Raw genomic sequence first — 18252 nt, forward strand, 5'->3', positions numbered from 1 at the left:
CTTGCGTTAACACAGCCCCAACAGTCGACTTCCCGACTCCAAACTGATTTGCAACCGACCGGTAGCAGTCTGGTGTTATCCAGCTTCCACATTGCAATTGCCATGTGTTTCTCCACCAAGAGGACAGCTCTCATTTGAGTGTCCCTGCACCGCAGGACTGGGGTGAGCTCAGCACACAGTTCCAGGAAGGTGGCTTTCCTCATCTGAAAGTTATGCAGCCACTGCTCGTCATCCCAGACCTGCACAATGATGCAATTCCACACTCAGTGCTAGTTTTCCAAGTCCAAAAATGATGTTCCACCATGTTCAGCTGTTCTGTGAATGCCAAAAGTAATCGAATGTTGCTCCTATCGATGTCAGACAGCCCTTCATGCAACTATGAATCCCACTGAGTTCAGAACTTCACGATTAACTGTACTGCCATTCACGATGTGCTACTGCCTGCTAGCAGAGCATCGAAGAGCAGTGTGGCATCCATTCTTTCAAGGTGTCGCGGTGCACGACTCAGCGCGGCGGCCCCTCCTGCTGGTCTCTCAGGGAATTAGCTCGTCCAGCCTCCAGAGCACCCTCTGCAGGCCGGTGTTCTGCTGCCGCTGGCCTCCGTGTCCCTCCCAGGACCTGGTGCCCCCTTGTCTTTGGGGTGCAGCCCCCTGGCAATACCCCTATAGTCTCAGGGTCTCCCCACCCAGGGGAACCCCCAACCCTCTATCCCAACCTTGCCTCAGTCATGGGCTACTGCCAGTTACCATCTAGCCCCCGCTCACTGGGACAGACTGCAGTGTAAAAGCTACTCATCATAGGCAAGGGGGGTTTGGACCTGCTGCCTCTGCCTACCCGTGGGCTGCCCCCTGCAACCTCAGTACCTAATTGGCCTTCTACTAGGCCGCAGCCTGGGGGGTTTCCAGGCCGGAGCTCCCCAGCTCCCTTGGCCTTTCCCCAGCCCTGCTCCACTCCAGGTACCTTCTCTCAGCTCCCTGCAGCCAGGTCCCTCCCTCTGAAAGCTAGAGAGAGTCTGTCTCTGGCTTCTGACCCCAGCCCTCTTATAGGGCCAATGGTGGCCTGATTGGGGCGTGGCCCAGCTGCAGCTGCTTCCCCAATCAGCTTAGTAGCTGCTTTCTCCCAGCCAGTCCTCCCAGGGCTGCTTTAAGCCCTTCAGGGCAGGAACGGGGTAACCACCCCGCTACACAAGGGATGTTGAAAAGTTCCACAAACCAAAGACAGAAGCACATGGAATGCTGGGATGGAAAGCAATGCATCATGGGACACTGAGCCCAGACCCATGATGCGCTGTGATCCATTCTGCCTTCCCGCAAGACCTCGCGCCAGGTGGAGAGCTGAACTGTGGGATAGCTACCCACAGTAGATTGCTCTCACTGTCGATGCTATTGCCCCAAGTGTGGACGCACTATGCCGACCAAGGGAGACAGTGTGAACATGCAACAACAATTTTCTGTTAGCGCTTTTTGATCGTCGACAAAACTTGCAGCAAAAAAACTCTGCCAGCGTAGACATGGCCTTAGTCACTAGGGGATAATGTGTCTCAGTGATGGCCCATTTGGATGGGGGGAGTTGTCACCGCACCCTGTTTAGCTGGTGATGCAATGCAAAGCTCAATTATTTAGCTCTGCGCAATACTAGGATTTTCAATGGAAAACCATCAGAGGCAAATGCAAACAATCAAAACCACTTAGAAGTAAGAAACAAACAAGACAGTGGTTCACCCTGTCTGTGAGTAGAAGGTTGTTTTCAGTGTGACACAGAGGAGGGAGAAGCACTATGGATCCATTCACTGAGGGAACCCCTTTATGGAGAGGGGGTGTTTCCATGAACATTTAGATCCAGGTTCTTGGGAAACTGGTCAGCTTTGCAATAGTTTGAACTTGGGGGGGGGGGGGGGGGGAGGGAACCTACTTTATTAGAAAGAAAAGGTAACCATTAATAAGAATAGACCCAGGTTTGCATTTTGGATTGAAACCATTTGTTTCCATCACTTTCTCTCATTTCTAGCAAAAACACGAGAAGTCCTTGTGGCACCTTAGAGACTAACAAATTTATGCCCAAATAAATTTGTTAGTCTCTAAAGTGCCACAAGGACTCCTCATTGTTTTTGCTGATGCAGACTAACATGGCTACCACTCTGTAACCTCTCATTTCTAGTTAAATCTTTACCCGTTCTTAAATAAACTTATTTTTGTTTTATTGTAAGTGCTCACAAGTGCTATGTGGCTTACAGGAGCGGTGGTTTAAGGTACATTGCTCCTTTGGGGGCAGCAGATCTGGGATTTCTTCGAGTAGCCAGTGTTAAGGGCTGGATATCACATAGAGAGAGAGAGAGAGAGAGAGAGAGAGGAATGATTCAAAGGGACTCGGGTGCATCTGTAGTTAACTTGTAAGGCGAAGACAGGGCTGGCATAGCCCAGAGGTGAGTGCCTAAGTGGCTGACAGGCTGGTGGTATTAGATGAGCTGACACCCAACCAGGCACAGGCAAGTCTCCCTCACACTGGAGGCAGGGGATAACAAGGTGACTCACAATTTTGGGTGCCCCAAGAACCATCACAGCCATTCTCTTTAATATACGTTTGCTAGTTTGGGAATCCAGAGGCATCAGAGTCAATTTGACAGACCTAATTGGGCAGCACTTCCATTAGCATGAGCCAACAGAGAGTTTAATTTACATTTTTGTATTTATTTTTATGTAGTACCATCAAGCTGCCTGCAATTATTTATTTAATTATTTTTAAAGATAAAGCTAAAATTAAGATAAATTACATCAAGATTAAAAAAATGGAGTAGATTCTCTCTCCTGAATTTTACCATTTGTGGCTACATAGTTTCAACATGTTCCTTAGCTTAAGTAACTGTTACAAAGAACGTTGGCGCCTACCTTTAATTATTATGGTTCATCTATCCGTATCCATCAGCATTTATGTACTGAACATTTGTATATAGCATTATAGATGTACATAGTGCTTTATGTAGTAAAAATATGGGGGTAAAATTCTGGCTCCACTGAAGTCAATGGCAAAACTCCCACTGACTTCAATGAACCCAGGCTTCCACCCATGGTCCCTGCCCTAGCTTACAATTTAGGGGGCTGATTCTGCAAATGCTTACTACTGAGCAGCATAGTACCATGAACAGTCTCAGTGGGTGCTCTAGAGAGTGCTTTCAAGTTCAGATCATAGATTAGAGAAAACATTATATGACAAGAAGATTCCAGGAGAGTGAGGAGGGAGAAACATGCAGAATAAAGGTTACTTATTTTCACAAGACACATTCTGTTAATTCTTTTAAAAATTGTTATAGTATTCATTTAGAAGACATGAGAGAAAAATCACAGCCTATTTAAAGGATGTAAAAAGTTGAAATGTTGGGATGTTGGGTGGGTTTCAGAATCTGAGTCACAACTTCAAGATGTTGTCTATATCGAGCCCCATTTGCCCAAGTCTGTCAGCCCTGGCTGGGAGGCTTGCTCCAAAATACTGTTGTAGACATACCTGGTGAGGTCCCTGTTCAGGAAAACATCCCTAATTGAGGAAAGCACTTAGCATATGTTTAACTATAAGTATGTGCTTAGGTCCCATTTTAACATGCTTAAGTGCCTACCTGTATCAGGGCACATAAGGAAGCAAGGGATACCTGCGGCCAAAGACAGACTAACATCTAAATGTGGCCCAACTGATGAAAAAATAGCCTCAAATCTGCAGATATGTTTCCATGGCAATTGTGGGACAGATCAGTTGAATTCTTCAATGCTCTCATAATCCATTACTGCCTGTGGTGAAAGAGGGTGAGGGAACCAGGACTGCTCTCTGAAACTGCAAATTCGTTTTTCCTGAAGAGATTTGTGCTTCAGCATGCCTCTCTTGTTTTATAGGTAGGAATCCTTCTGAGCATACCTAGGCTGTGATGTTATTACAATATGAGTGTATATTCCATTTATCAGAAATATTTGCAAACTTCACTGAGGGTGCAGACATCTTTGGGCCCAATTCCTTATAATCCCTAAAAACGACCACACAGTAGGGAAAACTTTAAAAGTTTATGCAGTTTCTAGCAGTATTCTCCATTACATCTCTCACAAATGGCTACTATCTGTCTGAGAACATTTCTAAAATATCTGTAGCCATATACGCATATTTCTGATCAAATACAACTTTCAAACAGTTGATGAAATACAGTGTACCACAAAAACTTACATGCTTTTTTTTCTTTGCATGCAAAAGTGGCAATATGAATAGCACAAGCAGGGCTGGCCGGCTCCAGTGTTTTTGCCGCCCCAAGCGGCGGGGAAAAAAAAAAAAGCCGCGATTGGCGGCAGAGCCGCCGCCGCTTCATTCTTCAGTGGCAATTCGGCGGCAGGTCCTTCCCTCTGAGAGGGACTGAGGGACCCGCTGCCGAATTGCCACCGAAGAGCAGGACATGCTGCCCCTTTCCGTTGGCCGCCCCAAGCATCTGCTTGCTGCACTGGTGCCGGCCCTGAGTACAAGATTGAAGGGATTGGGAACTTGTCAGCTGAATTCTGCTTTCCCTGCAGTCTACATCTACAAAGAGCGCTGTTCATTAAGTTTAACTACCTCTTTGGGTACTTAATGAAACCCTGTTTTGAAACAGTTTTATTTCTACTACTATTCAAAGAAGAGTGAATTAAGCCCTAAGGGCAGGTCTACACTTAAAATGCTGCTGCTGCAGCACAGCTGCACCACTATAGTGCTTCAGTGAAGATGCTACTACACTGACAGGAGAGCTGCTCCAGTCGGTTTAGTTAATCCACCTCCTCAAGAGGCAGTAGCTATGGCAACAGGAGAAGCTCTCCCGTCAACATAACACTGTCTACACCAGGGATTAGTCGATATAACTGTATCGCTCAGGGTTGTAGATTTTTCATACCCCTGAGTGATGTAGTTATACTGATGTAAATGTATAGTGTAGACTTGGCCTAAGTCTACTCTGGATAAAAGTATCTAATCGTATGTCAAGTGTTAGCTATTAACACTGACACCTTGGTTCCAATGTTCGACTTCACTGGCATGTCAGAACCAATCTGAGAGCTACAAACCCTTAGCTCTCTTGGAGTGCTGTTGCCCTATGACTTCACAAAGCAGGCTGGGGAGCAGCTCTATCTTGGCTGCCTCTCCAAACTCTCCTCCTCCTCCTTTCTTGCACTCTCCCACCGTGACTAGAGTCACTGATATACTGACTCTGCCTTGCATTATGGCTTGATGAACAATGAACACTGTTTGTTATATTTTATTTAATATGAACTAATAAAATTATAATCAAATGAAAAAAAGTTATACCACCATCATTTCAGCACTGTAGAATTACTATAGGATTTCTGATGTAGGTTTTGTTGTATCCTCTGTTATTTTTGTCTGATAGGGAGTTTTTATTTCCAAGATTGTCCATACTTCTGTTTCTAGTGAACTTTGTGTTTTACATATATATTTGAAGATGGTCTGGATAAATTTCAAGCCAGATTTGTTCATCAAACTTCATTGTTTGCAACCATATCAGTATGGCACGATGTTGCAGTATGATCTGCATGGGTGAACCCTTGCACCCCTGCAGAGCCCCAGTGACTCTAACAGGACTCCACACACACAAGAATCCACCCAGATCAGACTGCAGGACTCAAGGATGTAAATTACATTTTTAAAAGTATCTGAATAGATAAAACAACGTCACTGGATAAAGACTTCAGCGGCTTCTTTGAGCAGATATATAATCCCTTTTTTGAATGTCAAATTATGCTTTTTTGCAATATGCTGATTGTCTTCTGTATACTAGATTTTAACTGTAAGAGCAACCCCGCTTTTCTTTATTCCCCACTATTTATTCTTTATTAAAGTGGCAGCGCTTTAATGTTGGCTGTGTAGAAATACCCCTAGACTAATAAATACTTTATTACAAGCACTGATTCTGTTTGAATTATACTGATATATTTTAGAACAAATATATATTCTGTGTTTCAATATGGTTTCATTTACTGAAGCAGTCTTATCTGAGGAATGATTCCACAAGGTGTATATCAGGGGTTCTCAAACTGGGTGTTGGGACCCCTCAGGGGGTCACAAGGTTATTACATGGGGGGTTGTGAGCTGTCAGCCTCCACCCCAAACCCTGCTTTGCCTCCAGCATTTATAATGGTGTTAAATATATAAAAAAGTATTTTTAATTTATATGGGGGGGTCACACTCAGAGGCTTGCTATGTGAAAGGGGTTACTGGTACAAAAGTTTGAGAACCACTGGTGTATATAAAAGAAAGTTTTCTGAAGTTAGATGCAGCGTGTCACCTGCAGTCTCAGATCTTGCATACGTTAATACATAATGTAGGGCACATTTCATGTTGTAAGTGCCTCATAGTGTAGGTGTTATCCATGGGCAAAACAGTGAAGCTGAGAGATTTTGGCACTCATACTGCAAATGTAAGGACATTCTTATACTATAGGAGTTATCCCTGCTGTGGAGTGTGCATTAATTGCAGATCACACAGTTTATTTCCTGCAGGGTTAGTTTCATTTTGTGCATATTTATCTCTCACATCACATCATTTATCTCTCACATCACAGGGTCTCTGCATTCATATAGTGTTCTAAGTACACCCCCATCCTTTTTCCTCTTTAAACTACCTTGCCACCAGGCCTGTCCTGCAGCCACCTTTCTTCCTGAATGGGTCTCTCTTCAGTGGCTGTCCATTCCACTCCACCAAAGAAAAGGATCACTGCTGATGGATAGAGAACTCCCTTCTCTCTCCTCCACATAATCCTGACAGGCTGAGCGCTCTGCCCTTCTAAGAGTCCCCACATAATTCCATCCCCCCATTTTATAAAAGAATGAATAACTAACGGGGCACACGCTGTGCCCCTCTGGTTCAGGTGTTCTCCCTCTCGTCTTCAGGCTGGTGCTCTTTATTTACGATCAAGTCCCCTCCCCCAGTTTCCAACTATATACAGGCTTTTTACAACAGCTTGGCCTACCACAGGCCTGGCCAGCAACAGACTAGGAGACTCCCACCTCCCTCTGAGCCTGACCTTTGCCTCGTGCTCTCACTTCCTCACAGCCTTATAGCTCCTGCTAACGAGGCTGGCAGGTGTGGTCAGTTACCAGGCAAGCATCAGGCTATCTACCCAGCCCCAATCCAATCCCCCTTATTGCAGCTGGAGTAGCAGGAGCTGATTAAGGCCTCTCTAACAGCACCCTGCCACAATAACCAAGAAGAAAAAGTAGCAGAACAATCAGAAGAAAACTTCCCTACCCAGTCATAGATTCCTGAGAGCTGAAGGAGATGATGCTCTTTGTAAAATAAAAGCACATCAGGACTCAGGTGACTACTGGATGCTGACTTGTGTGGTGAGGAAGTAACACTCCAGCAACATGACCAAGAGGTGATGTCAACATGCCTACAGACTCTCAAGTCAGGCTTGAGTAGCTCCATTCTTTTCTCTGAGAGGTCTCAGAAAGTAATATTTGCTTTCTCATCTGCCCTGAGGGCTCTTTTCTGTGATGTACTGCAGGATTCTATTCTGTCACTCATCCTGTTCAGTGTGTATATAGGGCCAGTAGGGCAGATAGAAAGAAGGTGTGGGTTGCAGTGACATCAGTATGCTGATGACCCTCAACTCTACATCTCTGTTTGACTGGATCAAGTTTGTGCAATTGATTTGCTTTCCTAGTGTCTAGCCAAGCTTGGGGCTTGGATGATAGCTAGTTAGCTGAAGGTTGGTCCAGAAAGGAAAATTGGTAGGTTGTCAAAAACCAACAAAGGAAGTGACAGAAGTGATATGTCATTGCACCAAAAATTTTCCAGCCTTTTGTTACTGAAGTTCATGACTTGGGGATTCTGTTAGATCCTTGGCTATTCTGAATACACAGACAGCAGAGGTAGCCAAGAATGCTTTTTTCCATCTGTTCTTGGCAAAAAGGCTATGAATGTGTCTTTTGAATGTGATCTCTCACACTCGTATGCCTTTGTCACTTCCAGCCTACATTACTGCATTGCACTCTACTGGAGTCTACACCTGATGTAGGTGAAATTTTAGCTGATGCCAAAAGTGGCTGCCCAATTACATAGCAGTATTCCTTGCAGGGAGTCTGTGCTCCAAAAACTGCAGACTTTCATTACACTTCCTGTTGCAATCCAAGATGCATGTTTTGATCTATAACTTCCTTCCTGCTTTGGGTTTTATGTATCTTAGAAACTGCCACTCTTCCCATGTTTTAACTGGCAGTTGAGATCAGCCAAGATGTTTGAGCTGACAGTCCCAAGATTTGTTCAGCTGGGGACAGGGAGTTTCTCAGCAAAGGGCACTTTACTCTGGAACAAATTCCTCCCTTGATCTGACATAACCTGAAATTATTTGCATTCAGGACATGTTGGAAAGCTTATCTATTATTCAGGCATTTCGGGTAGATGAATGGGTGGACAGGGGAACATCAGTTTAGGTGGGATGGGGGTTTGACACTGCCTCGGGATGAATTATTTTGTAAAATGCATTTTAAATTGTTCATGGATTTAGAGTTTGCTGATAGGCGCACTGTATAAGACTAAACAAATAGCCCTACAATATGAGCATTTTGCAAAACACAGAGTTCCGTTTGTTTAATATTATCTATCTAAAAACTGGAGGGCTGTAGCTTTCTCAGAAAAATATATGGCGATTGTGAGCTGATTTGGTATCTAATACACAACTGAATTCTCTCCAAAAGTCAGGAAAAAGTAAAATATTTCTTATATTATAAAACATACATTGCTTTTTGGACCTGGGAATATACTAGAGAATGATCAGTAAATCAAACAATGAATAGGAGAACAGTATAGAGTTTCTTCTAAATAAATATTGAATCTGAATCTCCAAATGCAGTGTTCCAAGGAAGAGAAAACATCTGTAGCACATGAACCAATTCAAAACTTTTAAATATTATAGGTCACTTATCAAGGGGTTCAGACCAAAAATATGTTCTGAATTTATATTTGGAAGGGTTGGGTTAAGGATGTCCTCTAGATTTTATCAATAGGATATTTTAAAAACATTTCACTCCATTGCTGAGAAATTAAAATAAATTATTTTGACAATAGACACTGTTTTTGAGCATCATAAAATCCCCCCTCAATATTCTGTACTCCCACTGGTGGCTTTGCAACAGCCATTAACTAACAAATATTCCCAGAAGGACACCAAGATGGATATAATATCTGTCGCTACACAAATTGTTATTAAATGAAAACAGGCATGTTAATGCCAGCTTCATTCAGTGTGCAAAACAAAAACCAAAATCATTTGTCAAATGGAAGTAACAAAGGCCCTGATCTTGCAAGTACTTGCACATATTTAACTTTATGCTCCATTGATCTCAGTGCGATGATTCATGGGTGGAGAGGTAAGCTGTAGCAGTGCCTGCTCCCGGCCCCTTCACAAACTCAGTCAGAGACTGCTCCAAACTAAATGCACCAGTGCTCTTTTATTGTTCGTGCCTGTCCCCATCCCTTCTATTTACATATCTTACAGACCAACACCCTAGGAGACCACTAGCTTCTCCTGCCAGCAGGGATCTAGAGCTCCTTACTCCTCCCTTTCCTGTCTCTTCTCCTCTGTTTCCTCCCAGCCAGCTTTATATAGCAGGCTGGCCACTCAGGCCCGCAGGTGCATCCCCTCAGGTGATTAGGGCATGGCCTCCCCAGCCAGTCCTAACTAATCCCCCTTTTAAGCGGAGCTGGGCTAACAGGGGCCTAGGTTGGATCTCCTAGCCAGCACCCTGTTACATAAGCAAACACATGTGTTTGCAGGATCAGGTCCGAAGTTGGTACATTAAAATATTTGTATCCTTCTGGGTATTACAAACAACTTTTTCTTTTCCGTTCAGATTTAAACCTATAATGTAGAGAGTTTTAAAGGTCACAATTATAGATTTAAAGTCAAGTTCAAAAGAAAAAAAAACTGCTAAAAAATCCTCCCATTGGTAAACAGCCTGTTTTTCTGTATGGGCTGATGCCTTGACCTCCACAATATCCTCCATCAGCTTATACCCAGAACTTTTCAAATTAAAGGTAAACTCAAAAGATTAAAAAAAGATGGACACTACTGCTACTAGTTTAAGTGGTTCGTTTTGTAATTCGGATACAAATGGAACAGAATCTCCCAAGTTCTCACTTCTCTGCTCCACAAACACAACAACCCTCACACACAAAACCTCTGTGGTCTTACATCACTTCTCCACATGAATTCAGCAGCAGAGGGCTGAAGTGAAGTCTCTCATTACCAAGACTTTGTTGCCTTCAAAAAATCTTCTATAGCAGTGGTTCTCAAACTTTTTTTTCCGCAGACCACTTGAAAATTGCTGAGAGTCTCAGTGGACCACTTAATGATCTTTTCAAATGTTGTTTGTACCGTTAGCTAACTATTGTAAAGTGCTTTGGATAAAAGTGCTATATAAAAAAACCCTTAATAATAAATAACGTTTTTTTGTTCTACAAATAAAAGCACATAACTCATATTTAAATATCAGTAGTCTTACTTTTCTAATGCAATGGATGTGCCCTCTCTCCCCTGCCGCAGCAGCCCCCAAGCTGGGGCTGGGAAGGAGGGCTGTCTCCCCAGCAGCCGCAGCCCTGGAGCTGAGGAAATTCGCCTCTCTGTGCCACTGCAGCTCTGCACATCCCAAATTCCTCCCCACCCACTCTTCTCACCCCACTGCCCCCTCCTACCAACCCCCACTTCCCCCCCTTACCTTACATGTGCATCTTCTCCAGGATCCAGGCACCTAATTTGTGGAGCCATGCCTGCACGGCTCCACTAATTAGGAGGGTGGCTCTTCATTCTTTTGTGTGCGGCCGCCCAGGCGTGCACCCTAGAGGGAACTATCCGCGGACCACCTGAATGGAGCTCGCAGACCACAGTTTGAGAACCTCTGTTCTATAGTACATTTAATAGTGTACTGTTATTTCAAAGCCACCAACATGCACAAAGATCTAGAGTACATAAAAGAAGATGGTATCCCGGCATCCAGAGATTTATGATGTGGGGCTGTGTCTTGAAAATGCTTAAACATCTACTGATATGAGCAGCTCCACCTGTGATGACATTCCAGTTAAATTCAGTAAGACAACTCACATATTTGCAGGATTGTTCCCTAGGTGACTGATCCTACAACTCTTACTCATGTGAGCAGTCCCACTGAAGTCAATAGGAATGCTCCAATAAGGATTACTCATGTGAGTAAGGCATTCTAGAATATTGATAGTAGTTGCTTCCAAATGTGCTGATGCACTGTTGTGACATAGTAGTGGATAGAGTAAGCATACCACAATGAAAGTTCAAAGAATTATTGCAAGGATTTTTGACATAATACATCATACCCTAAAACATATTCTTCTATCATTCTGAATATGCCATCAAGTGAAATGATTACAGCTGAATACAGCCATATATATTCAACATAACGTAAGATCTTTCATTTTACTAGCTACTTGACAAATTCCATCACAATGGCTTCACAAATGAAAAAAATCATTGCAATACTTCTATAGCATATTGTCAATAATAGACAAATACTTTTCATAAGAATTCCATATTAAATGCTTAACTACTGCATAAGACACTTTCTAAGAAAAAACATTATACATAGTAGAAAATTGGATATAATTTTAACTCTGATGGCATTCCAGAATCTATAAATCATTTACATCTTGAGGGTGAAAAAAGCAAATCGAAGAAGACTGCGTACTAGCAGATTAATCCAATATTGCAGCAGTGTCCCGAGCATAAAATGCAGCAGCAGCACTGTTAACGTTGGCATGCAGTGCTGATAGATTGCCTATTATATACTGCCTACTCTAGATGTCATTGGCTAGGTGCTATTAAAACCTAAGATAGAGAAGACAAATATTAGTAATATTCACCTCTGTCCTGTTCCAACATCATCTTATTTTGGAAACCAGCACTGCAACTCTATTCATGTTTTATAACAATTGTATTTATAGTAGAACCAGGAAAGGACTACCCACTATATCTTTCCCATTAATGTCTTTTGGAACTTGTTCTTAAATAACTGCAGCTAAGGTACTTTGAGCCCCCTTACTTTATAGCCTATTCCACTGACTAACTGCTGTTACCAGGAGAAGTTCATTCAAATGCGGGAAGGCCTCTCAAAATACTCATTGTCACTTCAGCTCTGTGGCAGGGTTGTCCAAAGAAGAGGGAATTGTTGGGGCACAGTGGTGGTGGGTCCAGTGCATGTTTCTGCAGAGGAACCATTGGGGTGGCTTGGAGTAGGGGGCCTCTGGATCCATACATGTCTATATTCAGTGGCTAGGAAACCTCAGAGGGACTGTGTTGCAGGTCCAGCTATCCCTGGCTGGGAAGAGTGGTTGATTTCTAGCCCCCTCAATCCTCACTAATTCCCAGCACAGATACCACTTACTCAGGCTTTGTTCTAGGAGGCTTGGGATGAATCTTCCTTAATATCTAGCCTAAACTTTTCCTCCCATAGCTCCAAGTCATCGCTCCTTGATTTCCCTTCTGAGACCTTAAATTACTTGTTTCCTTCATATATGGTGATTCTTAAGCCTTTTATGGATTGAGATCACATCCCCAGAGTCTGCTCTCTTCTAGAGTCTTTAATTATCAAGTAAGCACATGGAAGAGTTCAAGATTACTATCCCCAAGGGCATATACAGCACAAAGACAGCAGCTGAAAAACGCTAGCCAAGTGAAGGACAGATTACTTTGAGAAATTGGGGGGAAAAATCACCCAGCTCTGATGGACACTTGGTAACTGCAGGAGTCCATCATCTCGTAAGTGTTCAGTCAGAGTGCTTTGTGAATGTTCCAAATGTAGTAAAAAGGCCTACGTGATGTACAAACATTAACTGAACAGCACTTTGAACATATAAAATGCTAGCTGCTAATGGCAGAACACAATTACTTTAGGGGTGCAGTGAGTGAAATGAATTGACCATAAATTATAAAAGGAGGCTTAAGGCTAAAATGCCTGAGGGACAGACGCTAGTGGGTTTGTAAGTCTAAAGTACAGTCTGCTTCATCTAGACAGGGAACCAAGGTGTTTCACAGATTAGTTTTAAAACTGAACTCAGACAGTGTTGGTGCTGTGTTCTAAGTGTCAATGCCATCATTTTAAATGACAAGGATTGGCTATTCCAAGCCATTAGCCTCCCTTGCCCCCCACTCTCCCTCCTGCACAAGCTCTTGCTCTTTTCAAGCAACCTGCTCTTCTCAGATTAAAAGCATGGTCTGATCTCCCACATCCTCAAATGTTTTGCCAGTTGCCCCACCCTCCCTCTCTTTCTAATGTCTCCATCTCCTCCCTTCCTTCCCTCTAAACCCATGGAACATGCCATTTGTAGCCATTACGCTGATCCTCCATCTTGGGCCCCTTCCAGTCTGGCTTCAACCCCTTCACTCTATCAACCTTTCTCTCACCCAAGTCTCTATAACTTCTTCCTGGCTCCATTTAAGGCCCTGGCCTCCACCTGTTCTCCTTGACCTTTCTGCCACTTTAGGTACTGTTGATCATGCTCTCCTTTAAACCTTTTCCACTGTCCTTTCCTGGTTCTCCTATTACCACTCCAATCACTCTTTCAACATCTCTTTTGTGGTTCCTCCCCTCCCAGCAGGAGCCCCACAGGGCTCTGTCCTTGACTGTATACACCTCTCTTTAGGGGATATCTTCAATTAACATCTGTATCTCAATGACTCACAAATTAACCTCTCCACTACTGACCTGTCTTCCCTTCCTACATCTAATCCTACAACTTAGCCTCTCTCTCTGTGAGAACTTTTTCTGGTATTCCAGCCATCAACTTGAATTTAACATAGTTAAAACTGAATCTGAGATTTCATCTGAACCCCTTTCCACTGCTCACTATTCTCTCCCACTGTTGACAATATTACTATCCTTCCTGTCCATCTGACATGTACTCTGGGAGTCATCTTTGACTCCTCCCTCACCTCCCATCTTGATTACTGCAGCCTCATCCTCTTCCACTTCCCTGACACATACCTTCCTCCAATCCACAGCAAACACAGCTGTTACAATCACCTTCCTCTTCCACTACATTGACGGTATCACCTCCTACCTTCTAATTTTCTTTGAATCACCCTCTGGTTTCCCTCTTCCACTGACTATATCCAATTCAAGCTTTTCCTTTTAGGTAAAATTTTCAAGAAGCACCTAAATGACATTTTCAAAAGTGACTTAGGGCTTGTTTACACTTGAAACACTATAGTGGTGCCAGTGCGCATGGCAGCTGCACCACTGTAGCGCTTCAGTGTAGACACACACTATAGCAACGGGAAGGGTTCTCCCATTAGTCCAGATAATCCACCTCCCCAAGAGGCAGCAGCTAGGTCGACGTAATGCTCTCTACAGAGGCGCCAACTTTCCTTGGCGCCGGTGGGTGCTTGCATCCTCAGCCCCGCCCTGACTCCGTCCCCTCCCTGCCCCTATTGGATCCATCCCCAAATCTCCGCCTCGGCCCCTTCCCCAAGCGCGCCATGTTCCTCCTCCTCCCCAATCCCTCCCAGCGCTTGCCGCACGAAACAGCTATTTTGCGGCGCAAGCGCTGGGAGGGAGGGGGAAGAAGCAGGACTTGGCGGCGCACTCAGGGGCAGAGGCGGAGGTGAGCTGGGGCCCAGGGGGCAGGTCGGGGAGCTGCCGGTGGGTGCAGTGCACCCACCAATTTTTCCTCGTGGGTGCTCCAGCCCCGGAGCACCCACGGAGTTGTCGCCTATGGCTGTCTATACTGGGGGTTAGTCAGCTTAACTACATCACTCAGGAGTGTAGATTTTTCACACTCCTGAGCGACGTAGCTAGGTCAAATTAACTTTTGAGTGTAGACCTGACCTCAGGCATTTAGGAGCCTAAATCTCATTGAAAATCAGTAGGACTAAGGCTCTTAAGTTTCTTAGGCATTTTTGAAAATGTTACCCTAAAGACTTGTCTACACTTACATTTTATAGCGCTCTAACTTGCTGGCTCAGGGGTGTGAAAAATCACGCCTCTGAGCGCAGCAAGTTTGAGCGCTTTAAAGCGCTAGTGTGGACAGACTCCGAGCACTGGAAACCGTGCTCCCAGCACTCGGAGCTGTTCTCCTCGTGGAGGTGGACTACCAGGAGCACTGGGAGAGCTCTCTCCCAGCGCTCGCACGCGACCACACTCACACTTCAAAGCGCTGCCGCGGCAGCACTTTGAAGTTTCTAGTGTAGACGTAACCTTAATCTTCATGGCTCTTCACAATTCTACCTCTCCCTAGTTACTCATCTCTTATCACTTTCCCCCATCCCGTATGTCCACCAATAATGCCAGCCTTGACTGCTGCTCCTCACAAAACCATTTTACTCTCTTCCAAATCACCCCGAGTTAATCCTCAAAGCTACTCACATATCCCTCCACTCCAACAAGCCTTCCATCGCTGGAAACAGGCATATTCACAGCATAAGTTACAATGTATATATGGGTATATTTATTGATTTGTTTATATTACAGTAGTGCCCCAAATGTGCTAGGCTTTGCATAGACACCCAGAAAAATCCTATCCCTCCTAGCTTACAATCTTCAGGATAGCCACAAACAACGGAGTGGCCACAAAGGAGGGAAAAACAAGTGTTACAAATGTATGATCGTGCAGACAGTTGAAGTTATAGTCACTTTTTGATGGCTCCTCTCTGATGACACATACACACACCCCCATCATCAGATTTTGTATGCTGACCCACTGATGGCTTTGCTCTTTATCAGAACTTTTGGTAATATATGGCTAAAAATCTCTGTTACAGCTAAATTACTGATGATATTGTGCAAGAGCATATCTACCTTGGCAAATTATGGGCATAGTGGAGGCAGGGGGGCAGTGGATCAGGCTGTGTGCACGGTGGCGTGTACGCATTTTGTTGTGCAAGCTGCAGACTTGAGGGGATATGCTAATGACTAAACTCACATTTTCATGCTTCATGTGTTTCAGGAGGCGCAGTTCCCGGTAGGCTCGTTTGGCAAAGAGTTCGGACTGAAATGGGCGGTACAGTTTCTTGATAGCCACTTTGGTGCCATTTCTTCCATCGATAGCTGAACTTTAAGAGAACAAGAATAGAGTTTGTGAGTGAGGATTGGAGTGATGCTGCAAGTCCTGCCACCCAAGATGCACTGAACAATAGGTTAGAGGACTCCTGGTGTGTGGCTGTGCTCTGCCATGTGACAGAGGCAAAGTCACATAACCTCTGGGCTGGTCTACACGGGGGGGGGGGGGGGGAGGTTTCCCGATGTAAGATACGCAACTTCAGTTACGGGAATAGCGTAGCTGAAGTCGACGTATCTTATTTCGACTTACCTCAGGTCCTCACGGCGCGGGATCGACGGCCGCGGCTCCCCCGTCGACTCCGCTACCGCCGCTCGCCCTGGTGGAGTTCCGAAGTCGATGGGAGCACATTTGGGGATCGATATATCGATCCCCAATAGATCGATTACTACCCGCCGATTCGGCGGGTAGTTTGGACGTACCCTCTCTGTGCCTTTGTTTATCCTACTGTAAAGTGGGGATAATAACTCCCTATGTACTACCTCACCAGGGTATTGAGAATCTAGCATGCTCCCAGACCCTTTGATGAAAAGAAGCTAGTATTAGAAAACTGTAAATGGGAACATTTAGGCAGGAAAAAGAGAGATGTCTTAATTCCACTATATTTTATCGGACTAAGAAAGGATTTTTGGTAAAGGTAGAAAGAGGGGAAATTAAAAATTGGCTAAAAAATAGACCATTTCCCTTAGCCAAGTCAGATGAGCCACAGCAGAGGTCTATAAAGTAATGGATGGCACTAAGGTCAATCAGCTCTCATACTGTAATAAACAGTGGAACATTTTTATGAAGTAGAAATGTAAAAGGATAATAGGGAAATGCAGTTTTACAGAACCCTGTAACTGTGGCACTCACTGCCCCAGGACACCACAGAGGGCAACACTTTAGAGTGATTGGGAAAGCACTTGGACATTTCTATGGATGGGAACATGCAAAGTTACCGTAGACAGGAGAAGAAAAACAAAAGGGACAGAAACCCTCGCTGGCACTTGAAGAAGAGATTCCCCCTGGGGGCAGATTATTGTAGAACTGTCCGCTCTGGGCTTTTCTTGCAACTTCGTAGCAGCAAGCCCCCCGGCTAGCTGGGCAAATGGGCGTGGAGTCCCGGGCAGAGCAAGAAACGGGGCGGGACGCACCTGGGCTGGGAAGAGCCAACACCTTCCCCACACACAGGAGCGGGCCGGGCCGGGGCGATGTCACAAACTGCTGCCCGTCCGAATTGGCTGCAATTACACCGGCACCGAGGGGAGCGCGGGCCGGGCCGGGGCAGCCAAAACAAAAAGTTGGAAGGAATTAAAGCGAAAGTGGCCGCGGAACCGGCGGGTGTCCCCGCGAGCCAGGGAGCCGAGCCGCCTCCCCAGGGACTTGCCTGCCGCGCCAGGGCGAGCAAAGTCCCTGGCTGTGAAGGGAGCCGCCAGCCCGGCTCCCGCGGCCGGGGTGCGCAGGCAGTGGGCAGCCCTCGTCTAGTCTGGGCGCCCCGCCCGGCCAGGGGGTGTCTTGGGGAGGGGAGACCCACCCCCTTCCCCTCTGCCTCACTCACCAGACAGCGCCGTAGGCTCCGGAGCCCACCGGCTGCAGGTCCCGGTAGCGCTCCCGCACCTCCCATAAGGTTTTCGTGATTTCCTGCCGGTAAAAGCCTTTCTTGGCGGAGGACATGGTGACTCAGCCCCCTGTCGGCGCCTTCCAACAAAGAGCCCTGAGGAGCAGAGAGAGGGGAGCTGCGGCGGCTGGGCTGCTGCGAGGGGCTGGGCTTGGAAGCGCTCCCGGTGTGTGTGTGTGTGTCCCTCTCTTAGCGGAGATTGAATGTGGCTCCTGCTTTCTCCCCCCCCCGCAGCATGCCCTCTCAGAGGAGAGGAGGTCCTGCTGGAGCCACTGTGAATGAACCCCCTTCCCTTCCCCCCCTGCATCTGGGGGCTGCCTGCTTTGTGACAGATAAATAACTCTCCTGTGTGTGGCTGCTGCCTGGTGGCAAGGCTGGGCCCAGGGGCTAGGGAGGAGCTGCTCGGCTTTCTCAAACCAACTAGAAACTGGCCTTTTTGTTTGAGATCACGTGGTGAGATATCCCTACACACACACACACCCCTCCCCTTCCAAAAAGCCACTTCTAGCCTGTTTCTGTGAAATCTGCTGTATTTGAAGGCAACCTTCTAGATATGTGAGATT

The 18252-nt window shown here is 45.5% G+C and overlaps 1 protein-coding gene across 1 annotated transcript in view; it reads right to left on the reverse strand.

Moving 5' to 3' along the window:
• The window catches only part of MAPK12 (mitogen-activated protein kinase 12), a 70784-nt gene extending 53039 nt beyond the window's left edge, over positions 1-17745 (reverse strand). Inside the window, exons 1-2 of the mRNA XM_065404039.1 lie at positions 17630-17745; positions 15958-16087 (exon numbers count right to left, since the gene is read on the reverse strand). Coding sequence (XP_065260111.1) covers positions 15958-16087; positions 17630-17745 — 246 coding nt within the window. The remainder of the gene's footprint in view (positions 1-15957; positions 16088-17629) is intronic.
• Positions 17746-18252: the final 507 nt, after the last annotated feature.

This window comes from Emys orbicularis, chromosome 1 (genome assembly GCF_028017835.1).
Source record: "Emys orbicularis isolate rEmyOrb1 chromosome 1, rEmyOrb1.hap1, whole genome shotgun sequence".
NCBI lineage: Eukaryota > Metazoa > Chordata > Testudines > Emydidae > Emys > Emys orbicularis.